Source organism: Amphiura filiformis, chromosome 4, assembly GCF_039555335.1.
Source record: "Amphiura filiformis chromosome 4, Afil_fr2py, whole genome shotgun sequence".
NCBI classification, from domain to species: domain Eukaryota; kingdom Metazoa; phylum Echinodermata; class Ophiuroidea; order Amphilepidida; family Amphiuridae; genus Amphiura; species Amphiura filiformis.
Genome location: NC_092631.1, coordinates 62,204,224 through 62,231,000, shown reverse-complemented (window position 1 = coordinate 62,231,000; position 26,777 = coordinate 62,204,224). Strand labels below are relative to the sequence as shown.

The window sequence follows — 26,777 nt, the reverse complement described above, 5'->3', positions numbered from 1 at the left end:
TGCACTGGAAATTTTTTTATTTCAGCACAGACAACAGTTGTGGAGTTACAGTTAAAAATGACGGAACACCAATATTTCAGTGCAGTAGTTGTAGTCCATGCCCCTATAATATACATATATTACTTGTCACCAATGCGCTATAATTTTTGAGAAAAATGCAAAATAGGCATAAAATTGTCCAGGGGTATAGTACCCCCCTTTAAGGCACTTTAAAATAGTCATCATAATCTTTAAAATGATCCTCTCTCTGATCTGAAGCCAATGTAGTTCTTGTAAACAAAGTGTAGCATGGTCCTGTTTTGTTCTGCAGCAAATGAGTAACATTTTTGTGTTTCAGGTATTATTGTTTTATCCTTTTTGTAATTATTGTGTGCTAAGCTTCAAGGGTGTCAAGAGTGGCTAACCATCAAAATATCGCACAGAAAAGTTCAACACACGCACACATTTGTTTTGATATTTTTTTCTTTATTTTTATTTTTCTCTTATTTTTTTTCATGGGTGAAGTTATTGCAGAAAAGAAACATTGAAAAATTCAATACTGTTCCCTGAAAAAACAAGATATTCCTGAAAAAATTGGTGTCAGTTCAATTTACAATGTAATCATTATTTGAATGTAATGTTAAAGATGGTTCCGAAAAATGGCCAAAAGCAATGCGACAAATAAAAAAAATAGGCAAATGTGGTGACCAATGTGCATATCTTGCGACAAAAATTGCATCGGATCTAACGACTGCCGCTTACCACAACCTCATCAAGTTACATCCCTATACGCCTCACCAGTTCTTCGAAATGGCAAAAAAACAAAACAAAAAACACACCCAAAAACAATTTTTAAGTTAAATATGCAATTTAGCTACCTAGCTAAAAATTGCATCAAGTCTTAGGGCAGCCACTTACCACCACCCTACCAAGTTATACCCCAATACACCTCACCAGCTCCGTGAAACTGCCGCTTACCACAACCTCATCAAGTTATATCCATATACGCCTCACCAGTTCTTCGAAATGGCAAAAAAACAACAAATTTTTAAGGTAAATATGCAAATTAGCTACTTAATTTGCATATTTTGCGCCAAAAATGCATCAAGTCTTAGGGCAGCCACTTACCACACCCCTACCAAGTTACACCCAGATACACCTCACCAGCTCCGAGAAAGTAACCTGGAAGCCAAAGGCATTTAAAAACAAAGTTCACACAATACAAATGTATAAGACGGCCCATTATAGCATAAGGCAATTTATAAGTCATTATAAATGATTTTAAATGTGACGTATACAATTTGTCTATAACACAGGGAGATATAAAATGTAGGGATTTGGGTACTTTTTGTTCAATTTTCACAGAAATTGAAGGATTTTGACCTATGTTTTTGTTTGTCTGTTTACCCCTGGGTCGCTGAAACAAAGAATTATATTAATTAAATCACCTAATTTATAATTAATACAGGACAAAGAAAGATAAAAGCAAAAGTATGCTTCATTTAGTTAAAACAATAGTAACATCCCTGTTGTGTACAAAAATATAACTCTATACGACATTGCAAATCAGGATCAATTCATGGACTAAGTGCACAGGGAAATGTTGAGTATGTAAATTAAATGGAACAGCCAAAATGCCAATGGGTAAGTAATTGAACTAGAACAGCCTTAAAGTGATATCGATATTAATATTGACGTCACAGATTCGATTTGTCACGTGATCGTCAAACCTGTACTAAAGGTGTCAGTTCTGCAGGAACTGACACAAAAATCAGAGCTTGTGACTCTTGGTGGTAATAGATATAGGAAAATGGACATTAGAGAAGAACACTTTTTTCGTGAAGGCGTTTCAGCACGTTGTCCTCTACTGTCATCAACATAGTGAAATTAATAACAATCTTTTGCATTTAGGCTTTGTTTAGGTTTTGTTTCAGTTGAAATTGCTGTGTTACATACTCTAAGATTGTATCAAGAAAAGGACATTGATGTTGGTTAACTTTAACATAGATTACTTTCAAAAATATACATGTTACTTTTTTATGGGACACCCGGTATATATATTGCTTGTGGAATGTAAGTTCCTAAGTGATATTTCTAGGTTTATGATTTTAATTGAATGTAATCCTATTAATACGTCTACACTTCGTCTATTCAACACACTTCCGGTAGTATTCTATCTCTATTCACAGGATTTGCTTCATAAATATATAAATTATTTCTATGTTTTTTAAATGATAATATGTGTGTGTAATGTTTAATTAAGTTATCTTACTAGAAGTGTATTGTTTTTTTCTTCTCTTGCTCCAATGCATCAATTCATGGTAAGTGCAAGATGTTAAAAAGAGATTTATTGGCTACAATAACAATATTATCAAATCTATATAGAACAAGTGTCTTGTCGAATGAAATGTTTCCTTGCTCAAACATTGAGAAAGCTTCCAAAGCTTATTTCAAAATTAGAGAGAATTTATTCAGTTCATCTTACAAATGTAACATTAAATTATTTCTTTTATTCAAACTATTTGGAAACACAATTGTAAAGTTTGGGCATCATCTATTCAAAACCCTATATCATTCCAACTTGCTCACAATTATGCGATATGCATTCTAGTGAAACATCACAAGTTCTGATCTGTACAATTTTAGGCGTAAACAGAAAAACGACTAATAGTGCAGCAGGAGGTAAATCATGTAGTTTTAATGAAATCATTATGTCTAATCTTAAGCCTGCTTATAGCAATTAATGTTTAAATAACATAATAAATTTTGAAACTAAATTAAAAAAATCATTCATTCCGTGAACTATGCAGTTATGTTTCATCGTTTATTAAGGGCACGTTAAGAATCTACCCTCATTCCCTAATGATTGAAAAGGGGTCGTCATTTTACACCAACAATTGAACCTCATGACAAACGTTGTAAATTATGTAACCTAAATGCTGTTAAGGGTGAATTCCATTTTCTGATGATATGTCCTTGCTATTCTGATCAACGTTTTAAAACTACTCTCTGACTTTAATGGAAACTAGCAATGTTGATAATTTGTCTCATGATGAAATGTTCCTACATTAAATGGGAGCAACATATTATGACTGTCATCAAGTTTGTTAAACCTGCTGTTGAATCGTGTATTTCATTTGATATATAATTCCTGCCAATTAATATAGTTTACTTAATTTCAAGTATATTTCCACTACCTTATTATCAATAGATAATGTCATTAATATGTACCTGTTTATCCTGTGGAATTAGATCTTGTAGTTTAACTATGTGATATACACTAATCTATGTTTGAATGTACCTGTATGTTTGGTGATGTCAATAAAATATTCTGATTCTGATTTATTGCTTGAGGATGTAACATTCTCTCATTCAGTTAATGTATCTTCTTAGATTTTTCGTGCTGAGATTGAAAAACGTACACATTTCAAGCGTTTTAAGGATGTACTAAACGGATATTTGCACGTATAGAGTTTATCAATTATTATCAACGCTTATAACAATATTAAAATTTCAATTTACAGCACCAACAACGACCGCAACGTTATCTACGTCTTCATCACCTACAACCACGACTACACAATCAACTACTGAATCTACGACCTCACCTACAACCGTGACTACACCTTCAACTACTGAAACTACGACCTCATCTACAACCGTGACGTCACCTTCAACTACGGAATCTACCACCTCACCTACAACCGTGACTTCACCATCAACTACTGAATCTACGACTTCACCTACAACCGTGACTTCACCTTCAACTACGGAATCTACGACCTCGCCTACAACCGTGACTTCACCGACAACTACTGAATCTACGACCTCACCTACAACCGTGACTTCACCATCAACTACTGAATCTACGACTTCACCTACAACCGTGACTTCACCTTCAACTACGGAATCTACGACCTCACCTACAACCGTGACTTCACCTTCAACTACTCAATCTACGACCTCATCTACAACCGTGACTACACCATTAACTACTGAATCTACGACCTCACCTACAACCGTGACTTCACCTTCAACTACTGAATCTACGACCTCATCTACAACGATGGTTACACATTCTGAATATACGACTACGCCAACAGCAACACCAACGAGTGTAACAACACCAACCCCTACTGTGACTACACCATCTACTACGGTGACAACAGGTAATGTGTTATTTATTCTTATTCAGTGGGAGTGGTCTAGTTCGTAGACACATATTCTGATTGGACAATCGAATGCTTTCGGGTGCCGTCTATCAAGCCGTAGACGACCCCACGCCATCATGAGTGTTCATAACTTGTTACACGCTTGTACACGTGCGCGTATGTATAACGGTGTATGTCGTTCAATTTATAATAAGAGGAGATTTTACGACGGTAACTTAGTTTAGTTATTAAAATAATATTGAAGTGACTAACAATTAGAATATACGCCGGCATCCACTACTCAAAATATTGGACCTGCCTGTCGTCATCTATCACACGGTAGAGGACAGTAAATTTACAGCACCAACAACGACCGCATCTACGTCTACATCACCTACCTCATCTACAACCATGACTACGACATCAACTACTGGATCAACTACAACGATGACTACACCAACTACTGAATCTACGACCTCATCTACATCGACTGTTACACCATCAACTACTGAATCTACGACCTCACCTACAACCGTGACTACACCTACTGAATCTGTTTTCACTTCAACTACTCTACGACCTCATCTACAACGACGGTTACACCTTCTGAATATACGACTACGCCAACAGCAACACCAACAAGTGTAACAACACCAACCACTACTGTGACTACACCATCTAATACGGTGACAACTGGTAATGTCTTATTTATTCTTAGTCAGTGGGAGTGGTCTAGTTCGTAGACACATAATCTGATTGGACAATCGAATGATTTCGGGTGCCGTCTATCAGGCCGTAGACGACCCCACGCCGTCATGAGTGTTCATAACGCGTAACACGCTTGTTGAGGTGCGCGTATATATCGCGGTGTATGCGTAGACTAGCGCGGAATGTTCGCACGCGCTAGCAGTACGCGCAACAAAATACGTGATGACAGATTTCAGGCAGGTCCAATATTTTTATGCGCGGGCATCCACTACTCAAAATATTGGACCTCCTTGTCGTCTATCACATTGTAGAGGACAGTAAAATCAAATATTCCTATCCAGTATTCTCTAATATAGTTTGATCGCGTTAAGTAACATTTTTGTTACTTTTCACTTATGACAAATTAAAAAAGGCAAATGTCTGTATCAGTGTTTGATGATGTGCTCCTTTACGTTTGGTATACTTAATAACACAAGCAGAAATCATGAGTTTTAGAAATAAACCATTTTTCGAAACTAAGATGAATCTCTTACATGGCTGGTCACATTTCTGACATTGACGACATTGTCATTTTGGACCTTGAGCCCCGTTGGTTTGAACGGGGAGTCAAAGAACAGTGTGGGTACGAGTTGAACAACCGTCCCTCAACCGGAACATGATGCAGTCATGTCTACAGTAGAATTCAATTCGACCTTTGCAGGACTTAAACCCCATTAAAAGCTATTAAACCAAGATAACACTCATTGAAAGCAGCTCAACTGATTAAATCATATCTTCTCTGGTTAAATACACACATCATATGTTTCTGCTTTTACACGTACAATGGAGCAATGGCTGGGATTATAGTTTCAGTTGGGTGAACGATTATAAAGCGAGCGCTAGAGAACAATTCTGTGTGGGCTTTTGTTCACGAAATGAGACAAAACTCTGCTTATTGTTAACCAGCGTTCTTGAAAATGAGAAACATGGTGGTTTGCAGACTTAACACGGTTTGGAATTAATTTCTTCATATTTTTTGGTGTTATCTGTCGTTTACATATCATTCCTAAAACACCAAAGTACGAATATTTCCAAACATCTAAATAATATTAGCTAAAAATTTAGGACATGTTACAAAACTATATTGTCTAGAATTTTAGAAGAGTACTTTTAATATTGGCCGGTTATTTTTAACACAGCGACGTTAACTAGGCAATGTACTATTACCATGATTACCTATAACATTAACTAAAACACCAAAGTACGAATATTTCCAAGCATCTAAATTAGCTAAAAATTTAGGACATGTTACAAAACTATATTTTCTAGAACTTTAGAAGAGTACTTTTAATATTGGCCGGTTATTTTTCACACAGCGACGTTAACTAGGCATATCTCCATTCTTTTAACGTAGGCTATTTGTATAGGTCACGCGTCAATGGGAAAGAGCACTGTGTATTATGTATAGGAAAAAGGACAGTAACTGCAGTATGACAGGGGCCTTAGAATTAATATGTCATATGGTTGGGATCGGATCATCGAGTACCTTCCTTGGCAATTGATCTCGGATGACCCTAAATCATCAACCAAGCTTAAAGGTCAAACGTTTCGGGCCACAACGTCGGTGATAACATCTAACCAAAAAGTGATATATTTTTTTCAGTTTGAGATGATTTAATTAATCACAATTTCTTTGATCATGTCATTTGTTTAGTTCAATCAACGACGGCAACAACACCAACCACTACAGTGACTACACCAACCACAGGTAATATTAAATATTGAAAATAAAAAAGGCAAATATGTCTGTATCAAAGTTTGATGATGTGCTCGTTTGTGTGTGATATACTTATTTAAGAACTGAAGCGGAAATCATGAGTTTTAGAAATAAACCTTCCTTCTAACCTAAAATGAATCTCTTACATTGCCAGTATCTTTTTTATTTTTATTTCATGACTTGAACACTGATGCCGTTTGTACACTATTGCAATTTAATTCCTTACTACAACAACGACCGCAACATCTTACACTGCATATACGACGTTGCATGCAATGACGACAACAAATAAATGGAATGAAAAAAATTCACGTTCTTCGACGGCCACGTCTTTCACTATTGAATCTGCGCCCTCTCATTCAACGACCACATCTTTAAATACTGTATCTACGACATCTAATCATTCGTCAACTACATCATTACTTACTACCGAAACTGCAATCACAGTTTCAACGACTACAAAGATTTGTAGTGAACTAAATATGGAAGACAACCATATTGTATTAATAGAGATTGATGGGAAAGAAGTGACCACAGGAACAAAATACCCTCTTATATTTTCAAGTAATTCATATGGCAATGAAATTAGTTTGTGTGCCATATTTGATCGCCCTGTCATATTGACAGAGGTATATCTATCATCGAATGACCCTAATCTGGAACTTATTTGGCAACTTGTAGTTAATGAGGAACTTATGACTCCAATCGTTGCGGTAAGTTCTTCTGTTGCTACTGTACAGTGTCTTCTTATTATGACACATATTTTATTGTGAGAGATTTTGAAAGCAAAAGATAGAGAGGGGATCAAGTACATTTGTATGATTGTATCCTGCAAAAACAAAAATTTTGTCGAAGCAGAAACACTTTTTATCTTTCCAAATATAATACCCAAATCTATCAAATAAACGTGCGATATCGTCATCAATTCTACAGTGATATTAAGTAACATTTTGTATATTATTCCTACTCGTATTTTTTAATTGTTTCTTATTTTTTTATATTCATATTTCTAAACCCAGCTAGCTACACAAAAACATTTAAATTGTCCTGTAGAATATAACTTGTGATTTATTGTTTTAACAGGAGAATAACAAGCCGAATAGCGGAGATATTGATGTTTCAGATGTCCTAAAGGCGTGTGTGATCATAAATAACCCTAATAGAGAGGAAGATGTGGTACTTGAAGTAAAGTATTGCGGAAATGGTAAGTTACAGGGTGTCCCAGAATGATCTATACCGTGTTTGAAAAAAATATTAAAATTATATAGTCAATATGTGTATCTAATTTTAATAAGCGCAATACAATAGCATACATGTGTTATACCTATTCTGTGACTCTCAAGGAAATAGCTTGATTCGTTTTGGAGTGACATCGATATTATTGAATATGGACGAAAACTGCATTGTGTAATTTACAGCGGAAAGGCATACAAATGGATGCTTTATCACTATCGTCCAGCTGTACTGTGCAATATTGAAGGAATCCTACATATTTTTTATAGGAAACATACCAAATTTGGCAAAGATGTAGATCTTAAAACGCTAAATAATTCTTGATCTGGGTTTAAGTGAAACATTTCAATATGACTTCAAATATTTAGGTTGAATAACATACTTTTTATGTGATTTTTTACCACAATTTTTACCCAAAAATGTCATTTTTACAGAAGATATAACTTCCTCAAGGATCCTCCCTAGTAAATCTTCGTTGCGTAGCTGTGGGTGTGATATCATGATATTAATAGCAAAGTAGATTCATGTAAACATCTTAAAAAAGTAACTACCCCCACCCCCTTAAATAATGGCCATATTTCAAAATCGGGCGATTGTATTACAAATCTGTAAAATGCGATGGAAGCATAATTTATTTCTGCGCATTTTGCAGTAAATTTCGCAGTAAAATCGAAGGAAATTTGTGTAATGATATATAAGTGTTTTTGTATTGTTGCAAGTGCAACTTTCAAATCTGGATCTCACTACATTAAATTGGCCGGTGGTTTATTGTTTTCTGGGCTATCGTATCAAATGCGGTATCACATTGCACCGAAATATTTTACATACTTACTCTAGATTTTTTTAAATCACTTAATCACTTAAAGTGATTAATAATAACCCAATAGGGCTAGACATATTAATATGCTTTATGATATTCATTGAGATTGAGAATGGATATAAATGTTATATTTTATTTCAAACGAATGTGCGAAATATTACGGCTGAAACATGCTTTGAAAGACTAATATGGATGGCGAAATGATATTTATGAGGACAAACATGTGGCCACCTGCATTAAAAATATAATTGATTTTGAAATCGAAAACATATCATATGAATTTTTGTGGGTACAATTAAAATATCTTTCCAAGATATATAAGGCCAAAAAAAAAAACATGTTTGTTTCCTGTAGCAGGTCCAAAATTTTTTAAATCCATGTCTTGAAATGGAAAACAAATACTTTTCGCTGCAAATTGGAATGGGAATTTACAGTGGGTTTCTCCGACACACGCACAAAATATCTTAATTCTTCATATTCAAGAATATTCATGACCCCCTTTCAACCTGCAGTAGTTTTTCACTATGCTCGTTTGTTGTGTAATGTGTAAATGTTTACTCCAGTAATTTTTATATTATTTTGTTGCGATTTACCGGCTTTTTTATTAAAACTTTTTTCTAAGTGATTATTATTTTTAATTTAAATGCGCACAAAAGTTCAAAAATATTTTTGTCTTAAACACACCATATTATCATAAATACAACTACAATAGGCGTAGGCACTATGAAAATGCATCTGCCGATTGTGTAAAATTCTAAGCCATAATTCATTCAATAAGACTGTCTTCACACATATTCAAAGATGTGTAAAAATAATTGTGACATGGCTGTGGAAAACTATATTTTGTGGGCAATGCTATCCATTAAGATATCATTTTATAGCTTATTTACAAACAAACAATGCTTGTATATCTAAAAAATGTTAACCAATTTCGAATGTTCAACGTGTGACACACCGTTTTCATCCAAAGCTAGCTGTCTTCTGATGTTGTTACGGATCTTTTATTCCAATCATTCTATATGCACATGCGGCCCCTATGCATGAACAAAATCAAGATACCACACGGAATATATTTTAACCAATCCATGTGCATTTTCAGAGTAAAAGCGGCAATGTCTAAGAAATTTATGAAAATTCATGCAGTGTAACGCTTAAATATAATGTAGGAGTCATAATATTTCACTATGTCATTTTACAGTTCAACTGTGCGATGAGGATTTAAGTGATGTTATTGGCAGCCAAAGAACAAGTACCGGATATTGGGTCGACGAAGATGGATTAATATCAATCGCAGAGATACCAGACCCCGAGCTTGGTGTCTGTTTGAAAACAAATCTACTACATCCTGTAACGATAGAATCCTTCACCATTGATAGTGATGATGTATTGGAGGTGTCATATTATCTTTCTTGGAAGATCTATGAAGATGAAAGATCGATAACAATTGACCCACAGGATCCACAGTCTGGACAAATTACTGTAAGTATAACATTTGAATTAGCAAGTTTAAAACCTTGCGAATTAGTTTACAATTCTCCCCTTCTCTTTATTAATTTTGTCTTTTTCAATTCGTCACATTTCAGGATGGTCAACTTATTTACGTGTTTGAACCAAGTGTACAATCAGTAATCGTCATGAATGTTTGTTTTACAAGCTTGGGACCATTTGGTTCTATCACCATCACATTGAAGGGGTGCTCAGAAGGTAAATGTTTTTCTACTTTGATTATACCACTAACAAGAGACCACTTGATGTAGCGCGTACAGCCATCCAACGGCTGGTTTGTTATAATAATTATGTTTAGGTAATATATTTCTGTTAATAATTACTGAACAGCCATTTGAACATAGAATAAAACTTCTTATTTCTATTTCTTCAAAGATTTTAGAATTCTAGACGATTTGTCCCGGTAAATTCATTCTCAATTTTTGCCGGAACGGCACTGAGTAGGGGAGGGAGATCATTGATGCAAACACTCGTTGGTTATAGCGTGTTTTTTGTCGGTACAAAAACTTGTACATATGTTTTTGTGGTCACCTTTTCCCGAAAATCACACCATTGGCTTTGAATGCAGCTCCCTATATAAAATATAATTTTACATTTCAATTAACAGGACCAACCTCATCCTCGACGTCATCAACAATTTCATCAACGATCACATCTACGCCAACAGCAACACCAACAACAAGTGTAACAATACCAACAACTACTGTGACTACACCATCTACTACGGTGACAACAGGTAATGTGTTTTATGTATAATGCTGTAAGAAATTGGGTTGGTCCACGTGTTGTCCGCAAATTCCCCATCGGAATATATGTATACTTGTGAGAGATTTAATGAGGTCGAAACGTAGCAGAAATATCATACGAGGTTAATTAGCTTTCGAACATAATGAAGAAGAACATTATGTTCGAAAGCTAATTAACCTCGTATGATATTTCTGCTACGTTTCGCCCTCATTAAATATCTCACAAGTATATATGTATATTATATATATTTTATGGTTGAACTCATTGTAGAAAAGAAACATATTGAAAATTAAATATTGGGCACTGAAAATAAATCAGAGCTTCTAAATATAGGAAAATGGTCATTACATAAGAACACGTTTTTGGTGAAGGCCTTTCTGCACATTGTACTCTCCTGTCATCAACATAGTACAATTAATAACAATCTTTTGCATTTAGACTTTGTTTGGGTTTTGTTGAGTTGAAATTGCTGTGTTACATACTCTAAGAATATTGTACATTTCTAACTGAACTCTTGACATAAAACTAAACAAGTTCATCAAAATAAAACACTGCATTTTCCTGGGTCTACTCAAACGCTCCGACAAATGCCAAGTGACTGTAACGGTGTTAATGAACCTCATGTTGCATTGTGTCACTTAAACAACTTGCTCAGGAATGCGTAGAGTGCGCACTAAGGACACAAGTTGTGAACGTGACATTTACATTGGTACTAGAAGAGGATACATAGATTATCATATTGGTTAACATTAACACAGATTATTTTTTTATGGGACACCCGGTATATACAATGCTTGTGGAATGTAAGAGCCGAAGTGATATTTCTAGGTTTATGATTTTGAACGAATGTACATGTGATCCTATTAATCATGTTAATATGTCTACAATGCGTCTATCCAACACACTTCCGGTAGTATTCTATCTCTAATCACAGGATTTGCTTCATAAAAAAATGTTTCTATGTTTTTTTAAATAATACTACAGACTTGACATTTAGTATGGAATATTTTTCGCAAAATTCTACGACTGGTCTGGAGGGATCTGCATAAACCGCACGGGCTAAATATTAATTGAGGCGTGTCGGGAGATGGTGTAAAATAATTGTTTGATAGAAAATGTGCCTTTCACGAGTTTACATTATGGTGCTCATAATGTAGTGAATTTACCTGGTTTAGGGAGGCCGAATTTGAGCTTACACAATTTCGGACTTTATGCAACATTTTTCTGTTTTTTATTTATTTTTATGTCGAGCATATCAAGGCATTAACAGCTGAAATCTAGGAGCTAACGCTGATGAAACTTCGGCCAGGCACAAGTGACCTGGTGAACGAAGGGGGTCGCCGTAGATAACTGGTCGGGGAATTTTTGCAGGACAGTCAAGTGTAGCCAATAATCGGACTTGTTACCCTGATCATAACCGACTGTAACGAGGTCTTTTGTCATGGGTCATCTGCCCGCCATTACCAGATGAGCGGAAATTAATAATAATAATAATAATAATATTTTTGGTCCTGCTGGGAATTGAACCCGGGACCTCTTGCACCAAAGGCAAGGACCTTAACGTGTATATTGATAATATTATCAATATTATTTGGGTTTGAGGTGATATTTCCTAAACTTCGTCAGCAATTGGCATTCGTCACAGCTGAAATACACTTTCAATATACCAATTTTTTGAAAATGGGAAGAAAAATATGCCATACTAAATGCCATGTCTGTATGTGTAAAGTTGAATTAAGTTATCTTACTAGAAGTGTATTGTTTTTTCTTCTCTTGCGCTCATATATACACATTGCATAATTTCATGGTAAGTACAACATGTTAACAAAACATTAATCGGCTGCAGTAACAGCTTTATCAAATCTATGTAGAAGAAGTATATTGTGGGATAGACTTTTACGACAGGAATTCATAACAATTAGTGGTTTTTAGCGGGTTCGCCGTCGGACAAGTTTAGAACTGTCAAGCTTTCGTCAGGAGTAGCTCTGACTTCTTCAGGACAAAGTACCTAAGAATGAGACATGTAGGCCGCCCCTTGCCTACTGATGGCTCTGAAAAGAGCCGTTCAGTGACGACTTCCCCTTGTCAACAGAGAACAAACAGATCTCGCCTATCTGTTAATTTCAAAGATCTTTGGTGGCTCTGAAAAGAGCCCTTTACTGAAGACTGCCCCTTATCTACAGAAAAAACAAGCAAGAATGCTACACTGCACAATCAATTGCTCTTCCTACGAAGATGCAGAGACAATGATATTGTTCCTAAAGGTCTAATGCCTACAACAGGTCTCAAGTCTAACGAAGCAAAACACATTATGTTACAAGCTCGTCTATCTCTCGTCAGAGCCACGATTAATGATTAATCGCCAGCAAATGCAACGTATATCCAAAGAAATAAGTCAATCGTACAATTGGCTCAAAGATAATTTGAATGAAATGGACTTTAAAAGTGTACCACGTGTGGTCAAGATAGCACCCGACAAAACATACTCACGTGTTAGGCAAGAACATCTTCAAAAATGTGCTCGTCTAAAACAAGAAAACCTGCCGGTCAACATCCTAAGGCGGGAGTGGCTAAATAATAGTGACTTTCCTCAAAATACAGTTCGCAATGAAAGTAGTAGGGAACTTAGTGAATCTGAAAATGCTATCTTAAGCAAAGGCATGAATTTCTCAAAAACTCCAACGAACATTCTGGTCAAAGAGTTAATAGCTGCGACCGAACACGGCTTAAAAGACTTATGTGAAGGTGAAGCTGACTTAGTGCGAAGTGATGTTCTCAGGGTTCTCAAGAAGGCCAAGGTTCCTCAACCAAATATATCTCGGAAAGAGAGAAGCGTTGAATTCACTCAAGAATGATGATTCCATAATTGTCCTTCCAGCAGACAAGGGGCGGTCTACCGTTGTTATTGACAAAGATAAGTACCAAGAGAAAATGAACAACTTATTGTCTGAAGGCGATACTTATCAGGTAACGACAGCGGAATCAATGTAAAGTGCTTTATAATCTAAAGGCGCTGTATAAATACCAACATTTTTTAATTTTATTTATCAGACAAAATCTGTCGGTTTCTAAACCGTGCAGGGGTCAAAACATACTACTCTAGGTCGGCTAAGTTAAGAGACATCCTAAGCCACCCAAAAGATCCTCTGCCCAAGGATCGTGCACCATGTGTGTACTCTATACCTTGCAGTTGTGCTGAGCAATACATAGGCAAAACCAAACGACGAGCACTAAAGGTCAGAATATCTGAACACCGAAGAGCCACAAAACAAAAGAAACTAGAGTCAATAGAATCTGGGTACACAGCGAATAGCTATCTGGCAACCATATTTTGACCTTTTGACCCCAAAGTAAACATTGACCTTTTGGGTCATAAATATTTTTTACATGTTTAGAATGTCGTAAGAATCGTTCCTGTTGAATTTGAGCTCGATTGGGCCAATTTTAAACATTTTTTTTGCAAATTTGACGTTTTGACCTCCTTAATGACCTTTGACCCCAATATAAAAAAACCCTCATATACACCGAGAAAATGCATTGTTACAGTTTAAATTTAAAAAATCTACTATGCTTAGTTATGGATATAAAAATTCTTGAAGTTATTTAGCTTAAAACCGGAAATGACGTCTAAATGACCTTTTACCAAAAAAATAAAAATACCGTGCATACATCGGGTAACACTAATGCATATATGAAGTTTATGTCACTCTACGTTTTGAGATAAAAAAAAAAAAATATTTGATGATTTTTGGTTTTTGACCGGAAGCGACCACTTAATGACATTTGACCCCAAAACTGTAGACACCTTAAAGACCCTGGTTGGTAGCAATGCATGTGTGCTAATGACAACACTCTGCTATGTAATTTGTAAAAACAGTGATTTTTTGCATATTTTTAGCTTTCAGACCGGAAATGAACCCCTTAATGACCTTTGACCCCTTATCTGTGAACACCCTATAGACACCGACCAAAGTCAAGTCACATGACCAAAGCATGTCACCATCACATGTTATTTGTGGAAGAAGATACATTTTATAGTAAAAATCGCATTTTTGCCATTGTGAGCAGGTCAAAGGTCAAATGGTGTTCAATGTCATGTCACACGTGGGGACATGGTCAGTGGTGTTTGTGACCAAGTATGGTCAAAATCGGTCAAAGCAGAACAGAGCTAGGGCGAAACGTGGCAAGTCACGCAAAATGTCACGAGTTGCCAGAAGAAGAAGAAGAAGAAGAATTGGCAAAAGACAGAACACAGCGAATTTGCAAATTCGCTGTGTAAGAAGAAGATCCCAAGCAAGACAGGACAAGACGGCGCAGCCTGCGCCGTCTTGTAAAGATTTGGCAAAAAAAAGACAGAACACAGCGAATTTGCAAATCTGTGTAAGAAGAGGGCTCGGCATTAGCTGTTTGCAAAGAAGGCCATGAACCTCTGTGGGATGAACCAACAAAACTAGCGCACGTTTCTCACTTGGGGATGAGGTTGACCCGTGAAGCTTTGGAAATCAGAGTTAATGAAACTTCTACTATCAATAGAAATGACGGCAAAGACATCAGTCGTATGTGGCGCTCTCAATTTTCAAACATCAAATTACAGAGCCGCTAATCTTTACCACGTCGTATCTGGCGCTCTCTATTTTTAAACAACCAATCACAGAGCCGCTAATCTTTACCACGTCCGCAATTAAGTGATACGTACGCTCATCGCGTATACAATCAATCAATCGGTCCATGAGTGACCAAACAAACCTTTAAATTTAGTAGATAGGCGAGGTCTGCTTGTTTTCTGTTGACAAGGGACAGTCTTCAGTGAACGGCTCTTTTCAGAGCCACCAAACCTTTAACTTTAGCAGATATGCGAGGTCTGCTTGTTTGCTGTTGACAAGGGGCAGTCTTCAGTAAACGGCTCTTTTAGGGTCACCAAACCTTTAAATTTAGCAGTTAGGCGAGGTCTGCTTGTTTTTCTGTAGACAAGACAAGGGGTAGTCTTCAGTGAACGGGTATTTTCAGAGCCACCAAACCTTTAAAAATTAGCAGATAGGCAAGGTCTACTTGTTTTCTGTAGACAAGGGGCAGTCTTTAGTGAACGGCTCTTTTCAGAGCCACCAAAGACCTTTAAAATGAGCAGATAGGCGAGATCTGCTTGTTCTCTGTTGATAAGAGGCAGTCTTTGACGGCTCTTTTCAGAGCCATCAATAGGCAAGGGGCGGCCTACATGTCTCATTCTTAGGTACGTTGTCCTGAAGAAGTCAGAGCTACTCTTGACGGAAGCTTGACAGTTCTAAACTTGTCCGACGGCGAACCCGCTAAAAGTATTTTGTTAAATGAATTGTTTCTCTGCTCAAATATCGAGAAAGCTTCAAAGTCTTATTTCAAAATTAGAAACAATTTATACAGTTCCACTTACAAATGTGGCATTGAATAATTTACTTTTCATATACAACCTATGTGAAGTTACAATTGTGACGATTGGGCACCATATCTATTCAAACCCTAAACAATTCCGTAAACGATTCCGTAAACGAAGCGTAACGAAGCGAAAGCGTAAACAGAAAAGTGACTAATAATGCAGCAATAGGTGAATTAGGTAGTTATCCCATACTTTATCACTATGCTAGGCGTATCTGTTAAATATTGATGAAAATTGAATGAAAAATGGATGAATGGTAGTGAATCTTTTGTTATTGATGCATTATTTGAGAAATTAGTTATGTAATTCTGATTTGTTTTCTTGGTTTTCTAGCTTAATAATATTCTTGGTCTAATTGAGATCATATTGCCGTTTCAAATAATCATTATTTCCTAGAACTATGTAGTTATGCTTCATGGTTCATTAAGATCACCGTTAAGTAAACTAAGAATTAGTTCTCATTCATTTGATATATAATTCTTGCCATTTAATAAAGTTTACTTATTTTTAGTATATTTACGCTACTTATAAAATAATTAAATAAGTTTAATTAACACATCATGGCCACTACTCTGAGTTTCATGCTACAAGCATGTAGCAATCATCAGGTGGAATGATATGACAATGATCACATCTTATTTTTTCTTAGCACGGTTGGCTGGTTTGTATCCATGACGACATTTCGATACTAGCTCAGATCGTTTATTAAGGGCACTTGAGCTATTGGTTTTTTTGGCAAGTAGGATTGCCAGCTTTTCATCAATACATAAATTACAGTTACCATACAAGTATTTGATTTGTGCACAATTTTACAATTGATGCTGTAATCACTGTTTTGTTGCTTTAATTTCCAGATATATTTTGATAGTTCAGTTTCTTTTTCATACTTTCTGTGCCTGAATGACTTAGTATGATTGTTATAGTGATCCTTGAACTTTCCCCCCGATAAGCCCACATGAAACATGGATGTATTGCCCGATTGGACGGTAGCCCTATAAATAATACTCTCTGTTAAGCATTTCCCTTTAAGGGGGCAGCTGCTTTTAGTCCTGCAATTGCACTCCTTTTTAGGAGTGTTCTTGGCTTTATTCCTGGTACGAGTGTTATGTGATCTCATTATAGAGCCCATATTGCGCATGCAGCTATTATAGCTGACCTTCATACTGTTCTTATTAAAGATCTTGTTTAGCTTGCTTCCCGCAGGGAAATGCTTTTTGATTAATTTGAGGAACTTTCCTCCTACATTCGATTTTACACTGTTGCTAAATGGCGGGTTAAACCAAATTGTCTTTCTTTTTCTTGTTCTATGTTTGTTATTACTTCTTCTCTTGCTTGCTGTGTTAGGTTCTTGATTGCTCTCCTCGTGCGTTATTTCTTCCGAATAGCCGCTATCTTTAAGCGCTTCATTGTAAATGTCCGCAGCTTCATTGTAAATGTACGCTACTTATATATTATTAATAGATAATATCATGAGTATGTACCTGTTCATCCTGTGAAATTAGATCTTGTAGTTTAATTATGTGATGTACACTAATCTATGTTTTTTTTGACTGTACCTGTATCACCTTGGTGATGTACTAATATATTCTAATTCTGATTTATTGCATTGAGGATGTAATATTCTCTCATTCAGTTAAAGTATTCTTTCATCCTGTGATATTTGCATCTCCTTAGATCTTTATTCTAATTCTGATGCTTGAGATTGAAACACGTATGCTGACATTTTTGAAGCGTTTTAAGGAAGTACTAAACGGATATTTGCACGTATAGTGTTAATCAATTATTATCAAATTTAATTTACAGCACCAACAACGACCGCAACGTTATCTACGTCTACATCAACTACTGAATCTACGACTTCACCTACAACGATTACTACACCTTCAACTACTGAATCTACGACCTCACCTACAACCGTGACTACACCATCGACTACTGAATCTACGACCTCACCTACAACCGTGACTACACCTTCAACTACTGAATCTACGACTTCACCTACAACCGCGACAACACCATCCACTACTGAATCTACGACCGCACCTACACACCGTGACTTCACCTTCAACTACTGAATCTACGACCTCACCTACAACGATTACTACACTACATCGACTACTGAATCTACAACCTCATCTACAACCGTGACTACACTTTCAACTACTGAATCTACGACCTCACCTACAACCGTGACTTCAACTTCAACTACTGAATCTACGACCTCACCTACAACGATTACTACACCATCGACTACTGAATCTACGACCTCATCTACAACCGTGACTACACTTTCAACTACTGAATCTACGACCTCACCTACAACCGTAACTTCACCTTCAACTATTGAAACTACGACCTCATCTACATCGACTACGCCAACAGCAACACCAACAACAAGTGTAGTAACACCAAGCACTACTGTGACTACACCAACTACTACGGTAACATCAGGTAATGCATTAATATAATGTTATAGTTTCGTCGCTGTTTTGGCACAGTGTCGTACGACGATTTTTGGGCAAAATCTATGAAAGTTTTGAGACCTAAATGTAATTAGTTAATGAGATATGGCACTAGTTAGTATGATACGACATGGTTTTTATGTAACCCTCCCCCCTAAATCTTCCTTCTGTGTTTTGGTATACAGTCGTATCATAGTCGCATCATGATACGACGCCATAGGCCACCGTGTAACTGCAGTTTCCTATTGTTTTGACATACTGTCGTATGTGGAGCACGTGTGGCCGAGTGGATAAGGCGCCCGACTCATAATCCATAGGTTGGGAGTTCGAGCCCCGCTCGTGCCAACGTGTTGTGTCCTTGGGCAAGACACTTTACCCTCATTGCCTACTGGGGGTGGGGTGGGGGTAAGATTGGATGTTTGTTTGTTTCACCAATGTTTGAAATAAAAACCTTGGCTTAACTGATTACAGCTGCATATATTAATACACTTGTCAAATTGCATTTTGTACTGTTTAGGTTTGTGTTTAATTACTTTTAATTCTGAATGAAAAAAAGTTTGATTATGCGGTGAACAAAGACATATTAGATTTATTCTTTGAAATAAAATTTAACCTTCCTTAACCTTCCTCGTTATCAACTGGCGTATCATCCTATTAATACACAAGGTTGTCATATTTGCGGCGATTTTGGCATACTGGTATATCGAGGGATTTTTGGATAGCAGAACTTATTTACTTTCACTGATCAATTAGTGAATGAATAAAAAGTTTGTATTATGTTGTGAACAAAGACAGATATATTATTGATTATATTCTTTGATAATAATAAACATATTTTACTTTGGTGCTCTCCAGTGGGTCTTCAAAAATTGGAAAAACTTTAAATGCGATTTTCTCAAAACGGCATTTTGCGTCATACGACAGTTTGCCAAAACAGCGACGGTTTGATTGTGTTCAGTAACATATTTAATGCTTACTTTTCGCCTATGACAATTTAAAAAAAGGCAAGTGCCTGTTTCAGTGTTTCCATGTGTGTACGTTTGTGTGTGATATACTTATTTTAGAACTGAAGTGGAAATCATGAGTTTGAAAAAGAATCCATCTTTCTAACCTAAAATGAATCTCTTACATTGCCAGTATCTTTTTTTTTAATTTCATGATTTGAACACTGATGCCGTTGCAATGTACACTATTGCAATTTAATTCGTTACTACAACAACGACCGCAACATCTTCAACTGCATATACGACGTTGCATGCAATGACGACAACAAATAAATGGAATTGAACAAAATATCACGTCCTACGACGACCACGTCTTCCCCTATTGAATCTGTGCTCTCTCATTCAATGACCACATCTTCAAATACTGTATCTACGACATCTCATTATTTGTCAACTATATCACTACTTACTACTGAAACTGCAATCACAGTTTCAACGACTACAAAGTTTTGTACTGATCTAAATATGGAAGACAACCTTATTGTATCAAGAAAGATTGATGAGAAAGAAGTGACAGAAGGAGAAGGAACAAAATACCATCTTGAATATCCAACTAATTCATATGGCAATGAAATTAGTCTGTGTGCCATATTTGATCGCCTTGTCGAATTGAGTGAGATATTTATAAAATTGAATGACGCTGATCAGGTGCTTATTTGGAAACTTGTAGTTAATGAGGAAATGACTCCAAGCATTGCGGTAAGTTCTTCTTATTATGACACATATAAATTATGAGCATACACCACGAATGAGCCGTAAAGTCGGCAAATTGTATTCTGAGTTGCAGTGTAAAATGTGTATGAAGGTCGTATTCATAGGTACCTCAATTTGGTTCTACGTCTATCTCATTTTGATAGCGCCAGTCAAACACCTTTTAAAATAATCGATAATCCTATTGTTAAAGAGGATAATAAGCTTCTACCTTCTGTCTATAGAATTTTTAAATAGCTCTAGTGTTTGTTTGCTTTGGCTAAATCCTGTTCAAGTGGTAGGTTACAAAGCATTGTATTTTGTCTAGGTATCTATAACTAACAATTAACAATGAGAGGATATTCCTGGACCTCGACTTGGGGATGATTTGAAATGACCGCCAATTATGGCTGTTTGATATTTATTACCAGCAATGTGGAAAAAGAGACACATGTAGAACCGAAAAAAGGTACCATTTTGTTGATGGAGCAAAGTTCAACAAACCATAACCCCACTTCTGGATATCGTATGAAGTCAAAAGATGTACCATTTTAAAGCATACGATATGTATTTCCTAAACAAGAAATAAAACAAAATTGAGATCAGGTACAGTTACATCTCAAGTGTTACATCCTGCTAAAGGAAAATATTTGTCTAAGCAGAAACATCTTTCCAAATATGATACCCAAATCTATCAAATAAACATGCGATATCTTCATTATTTCCACTGTGATATTTATTAACATATTTTTACAATTGCTTCTTTATTTTTTAAATTCATATTTCTATTTCTAAATCAAATCTAGCTACACACAAACATTTTTAAAAATTGTCCAGTAGAATAACTTTTGATTTATTTTTTTTAACAGGAAAACAATGAGCTGAGTAGCGGAATTATAACTATTTCAGATGTCTTTAAGGCGTGTGTGATCATAAATAAACCTGATAGAGATTCAGATTTGGTAGTTGACCTGAAGTTTTGCGGAAATCGTAAGTTAATTATTATTGAAACGCATATAATGAACTATTTGTTGCTAAATATTTTGTGCCACAGCCTTTTTACATATCGCCTTTTCTCCCCGATGAAGGCGCTGAACGCATTCGTAAAAGGTAATTATGAACAATGATTTTCTTCCATTAAGTGCGTAGGTGTGTTCGAACGTTAGGTTCGTGAGGACACACGCTTAGGTCCTAATGGGACATGGTTAAGCAAAATGATTAAATCTATTGGAATAGAATCGCATACCCCAACATAGACGAGCTAGTTGAAGCGGCAATGGTCCAGCTGTCTATAAACATCTTAAAGGTAGTGGTCACAGTTCTGACATTGAACGGGGAGTCAAAGAAGCAGTGTGGGTACGAGCCGAATAACCGTCCCTCAACCGGAGCAGGGGCGTTAGATTGAATCTGTTATATGGATGGGATCGGGTCATCAAGCAACTTCCTCAGCGACTGACCTCGGATGACCGTAAATCATCAACCCAGCTTGGTTTTAAGCCGCAACGTCGGGATAACATCTAACCAAAAGGTGAATTTTTCCAGGTTGAGATGATGTCATTAATCACAATTTTTTCGTTGATATGTCATTTTTTTTAGTTCACTCAACGACGGCAACAACACCAACCACTGCGGTGACTACACCAACCACAACGACAACAACAGGTAATATTAAATAATAGTTCATTAGCTAATTGCGTGATTGGTCGAGAGGCTTGTCTAAAACAACGTTAAAGAAAAGAGCATTTCAAAGAATGTTACATGTTTTTTCGTTACAATTTGATACAATACAATCGCCAAAATGTTGGAAAACGTAAGTTCGTGTATAGAATTAGGGACAATGTTTAGTTTATGCTCTCACATGTACAATCTCTTTCAATTTTTTTAAAATTGGTTACCAGTAATAAAATAATAAAGAGTAATAACGGTCTGTCCATTTGAAGCCGAAATAATGAGGTATATGAAAGAAAGCCCACATTTATCTTGTCCTTTTTAACTTGGAGCTCTACGAGGTATTATAACCTTCATACACTTTACGACATCAAAATGTCCACATTAAGAATTCGTCGGCTTCATGCCATAGTGGCGTATAGTGATGTTTGGTCATTTGTTTGAAAATTGGCATTATGTTTGTTACGATGTTCTCTTTCATTTTGCTAAGTCTTAGCACTCAAAATTAGCTAATTAATTAACAACTAATTAAATTTGGCGTATCGTTACAAAGTGAACTGTTCTGTTTTCCATAGTGGCGTATCGACCATACGCCACTTTTCATACACATTAATAATAGTAACCAAACTAAGAAATATCGTCAAAATGAAAAACATTGTATTAATGGCGTATAACCTCACTACATTCCATACTGGCGTATGCCAATGAAGCCGACGAAAAGTGACGCCAACAAGATTACTCGGCGACCGATATGGCGTAAGGTTAGGGTATTGCGTTTTCCGTGTTTTCCTATTGACGTATCATTTTGTACTTATTTTTGCCATATTTCTGTTGAACGTTATATAAAGATAAAATTTATATACCCAGCAAACACAAAAAAGTTTTAAATAAGTTATATTTTGGGTTTTGGTTTAGGTAACATCTTTTTAATAACATTAAATTTCGGGTTATTTAAAGGTCATGAAAACGTTTTAAAACGTTTTGTATGAAAACACACTACAACAATATTTTTAAAATGTTTTCAAAATGTTATTGTAAAATATTTTTCCAAGCATCTTTTGCCAAGTATTTTGTCAACACATAAACAACATTATGTTAAAATAATTGCACCCATCAAGTACAGAAATGGTCTTAAAATGTTTTTTCAAAACGTTTTAATAACATTTAAATATCGGGTTATATAGGCCTAAAGGTCAGGAAAACGTTTTAAAAACGTTATTGCAAATATTTTGGGCAAACATGTTTGCAAAATATTTTTTCAACCCCTAAATAACATTCTGTGTCAAGTTTTCAAAAGAAATTTTGGAATGTTACTAAAACCTTTTTATACCCTTTATATAACCGACATTTAAACGTTTTCTGTCAAACGTTTTGTGTTTGCTGGGCAGTAGATTATCAAAAAATGTTCAACAATATTCAACACGCTTTCGGTAGTATTCTGTCTCTAATCACATGATTTGCTTCATAAATGAATTGTTTTTATCATTAATTTGCGAAATTTTCTACTTGATGACCCATTTCTTTTTCAAAAACTTTATATTAACTGTCCACTTTTTTCCTTAATTCTGTATCCAATTACCCACGTTTCTTACAATGGGTTTATACACGATGACCCCTATTTTTAAGGGTATATAGGCGATAGGCCCTATTTTCCTAACCCACTAGGCACATACCCGTTACAACTAATTTTGTGTGTCCCGACTAAAGTCCAGGTGTGATTGATGTAAATACCGATATGATTTGAAATGATTAAAATGAAAAGATTCAGATACATGCACTCATAAATATTATATTTGTTTGTACACAATAGTGCGGAAGGTCAAATCCTGTACTTTTTTGAGAATTTTTCTTATTTTGTGATTTTTTTTGCTTTTGAGACACTGGCTGTAGTAAACTAAAATGATTATATGTCAATATAAAGATAGGGTGTCCTTTATTATATCCTTAAACACTTGCTGAACCTATTTCATATTTCTCTGATATTTAAAATAAAAAATCTACATATAACCTTTGTATGGGACACCCAATATATACAATGCTTGTGAAATGTAAGAGCCGAAGTGGTATTTCTAAGTTTATGAATTTGATTGAACAAATGTAGATGTGATCTAATTAACACGTCTACACTACGTCTATTCAACACGCTTCCTGTAGTATTCTATCTCTAACCACAGGATTTGGTTCATAAAAAAATTGTTTCTATTTTTTTTTAATTATGTGTAATGTTGAATTAAGTTATCTTACTAGAAGTGTATTGTTTTTTCCTCTATTGCGCTCATATATAAACATTGCATCAATTCATGGTAAGTGCAAGATGTTAACAAGAGATCTATCGGGTACAGTAACAAATCTCTATACACCTATCCGACTTCGCCATTACTGCGGTGTCCCCGATGTAAAACTGCGGTGTCCCGAGGTCGGGGTTCTATCCATTATTTATTGTGTGCTATACAGAATTGTACCCGGGAATTGTATGTGATATTCAATACACAATCATGAGTATTGAATTACGAATTAAATCTCCCGCTCTGGTACATCTGTGTTGCCGTCAATAGAGGGCCAAATACAGTAAACGCTTCTCGGATTGGTGTATAGAAAAAGTATTCTGGCAAATGAATTGTTTCTCTGCTCAAACAGTGAGAAAGCTTCAAAGGCTTATTTCAAAATGAGAGACAATTTTATAGAGTTCATCTTACAGATGTGGTATTAAATTATTTACTTCTCATATTCAACCTATTTGAAGTTACAATTGGGACGTTGGCACCATATCTATTCAAACCCTAAACGATTCCGTAAACGATTCCGTAAACGAAGCGTAACGAAGCGAAAGCGTAAACAGAAAAGTGATTAATAATGCAGTAATAGGTGAATTAGGTAGTTATTATCAAAGAGCTTTTAATAGAAATAGAGTCGCAATAGATTATATAATCTTTTGTTCGTTTGATGCCGATTAGAAGTTGCGACAGGCTATTCATAAAAGTGGTACCATTGTTTCGAAGAAAGGGTTCCGCCATTAAATTGGTCACTGATCCGGCATCATATTAACGCTTATATCAATAAGTGACCACGCTACAGTCATTGTAAGGGCAGTCATGTGTAAAGTGGTACCATTGTACTCATGTATTCCAAATATACCTGTGCTTGTGTGGGTTGAAGACTATAAGGAGGTTTACTGTCGATGCCATCATCTTTACCACCCACCTGACGATAGGCGTTTCAGTCTGCCGCCTGACAACCAATTCTTTAGAAATGCTTAGTCGCGCTAAAAGTCGATCGATACATGTCAAAAAAGTACAATTCAGAGATACACCTTTTTGTATGAAATTAATTTTTCGGTCAAATATAAAAATATTTTTTTTTGCTTCAGTAATGTCAGTTAAAAACTTGGTGATTGAATATACATTTTTTTTAAATCCTGGTGTTAAAATTTAGCATCAAATTGTGTCTTTTAGTGTCATATTTTTGATTTTTATAGGCCTTGAATTCGCCTGCGAGCTTTTTACGGAATTCATGTTTTAGCGTCTCAAACTAACATAGTTTGCTAAAGAAAGATATTTCCAACCTCTGTAAAGCACATCGTGTGGGTCTATATGTTATAGTTTTGTCAGAATTTCCGTTTTTGTTTTACCCTTTTTCCATTGATGCTCCGAAAATGTCAAACTAAGTAAAAGTAGGCAACGGTGAGTACTTTTATCTCGAGAGCAACCAGCAGAAATAGTCGATATTTCCTTTGTTGGTATCTAGGTCAATTTTTCATTGAAAGCAAATTGCCCGACCAGCGAATTAAAACTTCCCCAATTGGGTGTTCTGGTTAAACATGATCAGTAGGAGCGCTATGAATCTGGGAATTTCTTTGCTATATTGAAGTTCTGGCAACACTATCGCCATGCCGGTATTCCTATTAAACCCAGGGATATCGATCCACAATGCTAGTACTAGCCTTTAGATTTCACGTGTTGATTTAGAAATTTTTTCAGCCGACAGTGAAAGATGGTGAAATCAAAACGGAATTCTGACAAAACTATGATATATAGCTCACGGTGATGTGCTTTAGAAAGTTGGGAAAATCACCTTCATTAGCGAACTATATTACTTTGAAAAGCTAAAAGGTTGATCAAGAAAAAGCTCGCGGGCCGAGCTGAAGCCTATAAAAATCGAATATCTTACACTAAATGACTGAATTTCAGGCCTAAGTTTAACACCAGGATTTAAAAAAATCAGTATCAAGCATTATAGTTTTTCAGCCATTTACTGAAAAACTGAAAATTATTGCTTTTCATTTGGCTGAGAAAAAATTTTTACACTGAAAAGGTGTAACTCAAAATTTTGCTCATTTCAACTACAATTTCGATCGTTTGTATTGCCTCATTAAATGACTGAGTGAGCCTTGCAGAACAAAAGAATCGGTTGTGCAGGTAGCTGACTGGTTTCATTTAAATAAATTGAATGCTCTTGGTGATCGATAACACATTAGAATGTATGAAGGCTGCCATGTCCAGTCCATATATCTGTATTACACTATAATGGTAATCGCTATACGTATACATGTAAGTATAAGTATAGGCCTATGAAGGTTGTTTTAAAAAAATTTCCATTTAATCTTATTTTAAGAAGGAGATTGGTATAGAAATAGTGGCGTACCCAAA

The 26,777-nt window shown here is 35.8% G+C and overlaps 1 protein-coding gene across 8 annotated transcripts in view; it reads left to right on the top strand.

The window, feature by feature from the left end:
* The window catches only part of LOC140151174 (uncharacterized), a 124,189-nt gene that overhangs the window by 96,021 nt on the left and 1,391 nt on the right, over positions 1–26,777 (top strand). For 4 of the 8 annotated variants that reach the window (XM_072173428.1, XM_072173423.1, XM_072173425.1 and 1 more), the window contains 11 exons: positions 3,504–4,148; positions 6,532–6,585; positions 7,042–7,307; positions 7,678–7,798; positions 9,846–10,126; positions 10,231–10,351; positions 10,761–10,889; positions 18,690–18,758; positions 20,204–20,472; positions 21,333–21,453; positions 22,060–22,125. In XM_072173428.1, the coding sequence (XP_072029529.1) occupies positions 3,504–4,148; positions 6,532–6,585; positions 7,042–7,307; positions 7,678–7,798; positions 9,846–10,126; positions 10,231–10,351; positions 10,761–10,889; positions 18,690–18,758; positions 20,204–20,472; positions 21,333–21,453; positions 22,060–22,125 (2,142 nt within the window). Of the gene's footprint in view, positions 1–3,503; positions 4,149–6,531; positions 6,586–7,041; positions 7,308–7,677; positions 7,799–9,845; positions 10,127–10,230; positions 10,352–10,760; positions 10,890–18,110; positions 18,505–18,689; positions 18,759–20,203; positions 20,473–21,332; positions 21,454–22,059; positions 22,126–26,777 lie in introns of those variants that run through there. The other 4 variants (XM_072173426.1, XM_072173427.1, XM_072173424.1 and 1 more) reach the window with 4 other exon arrangements.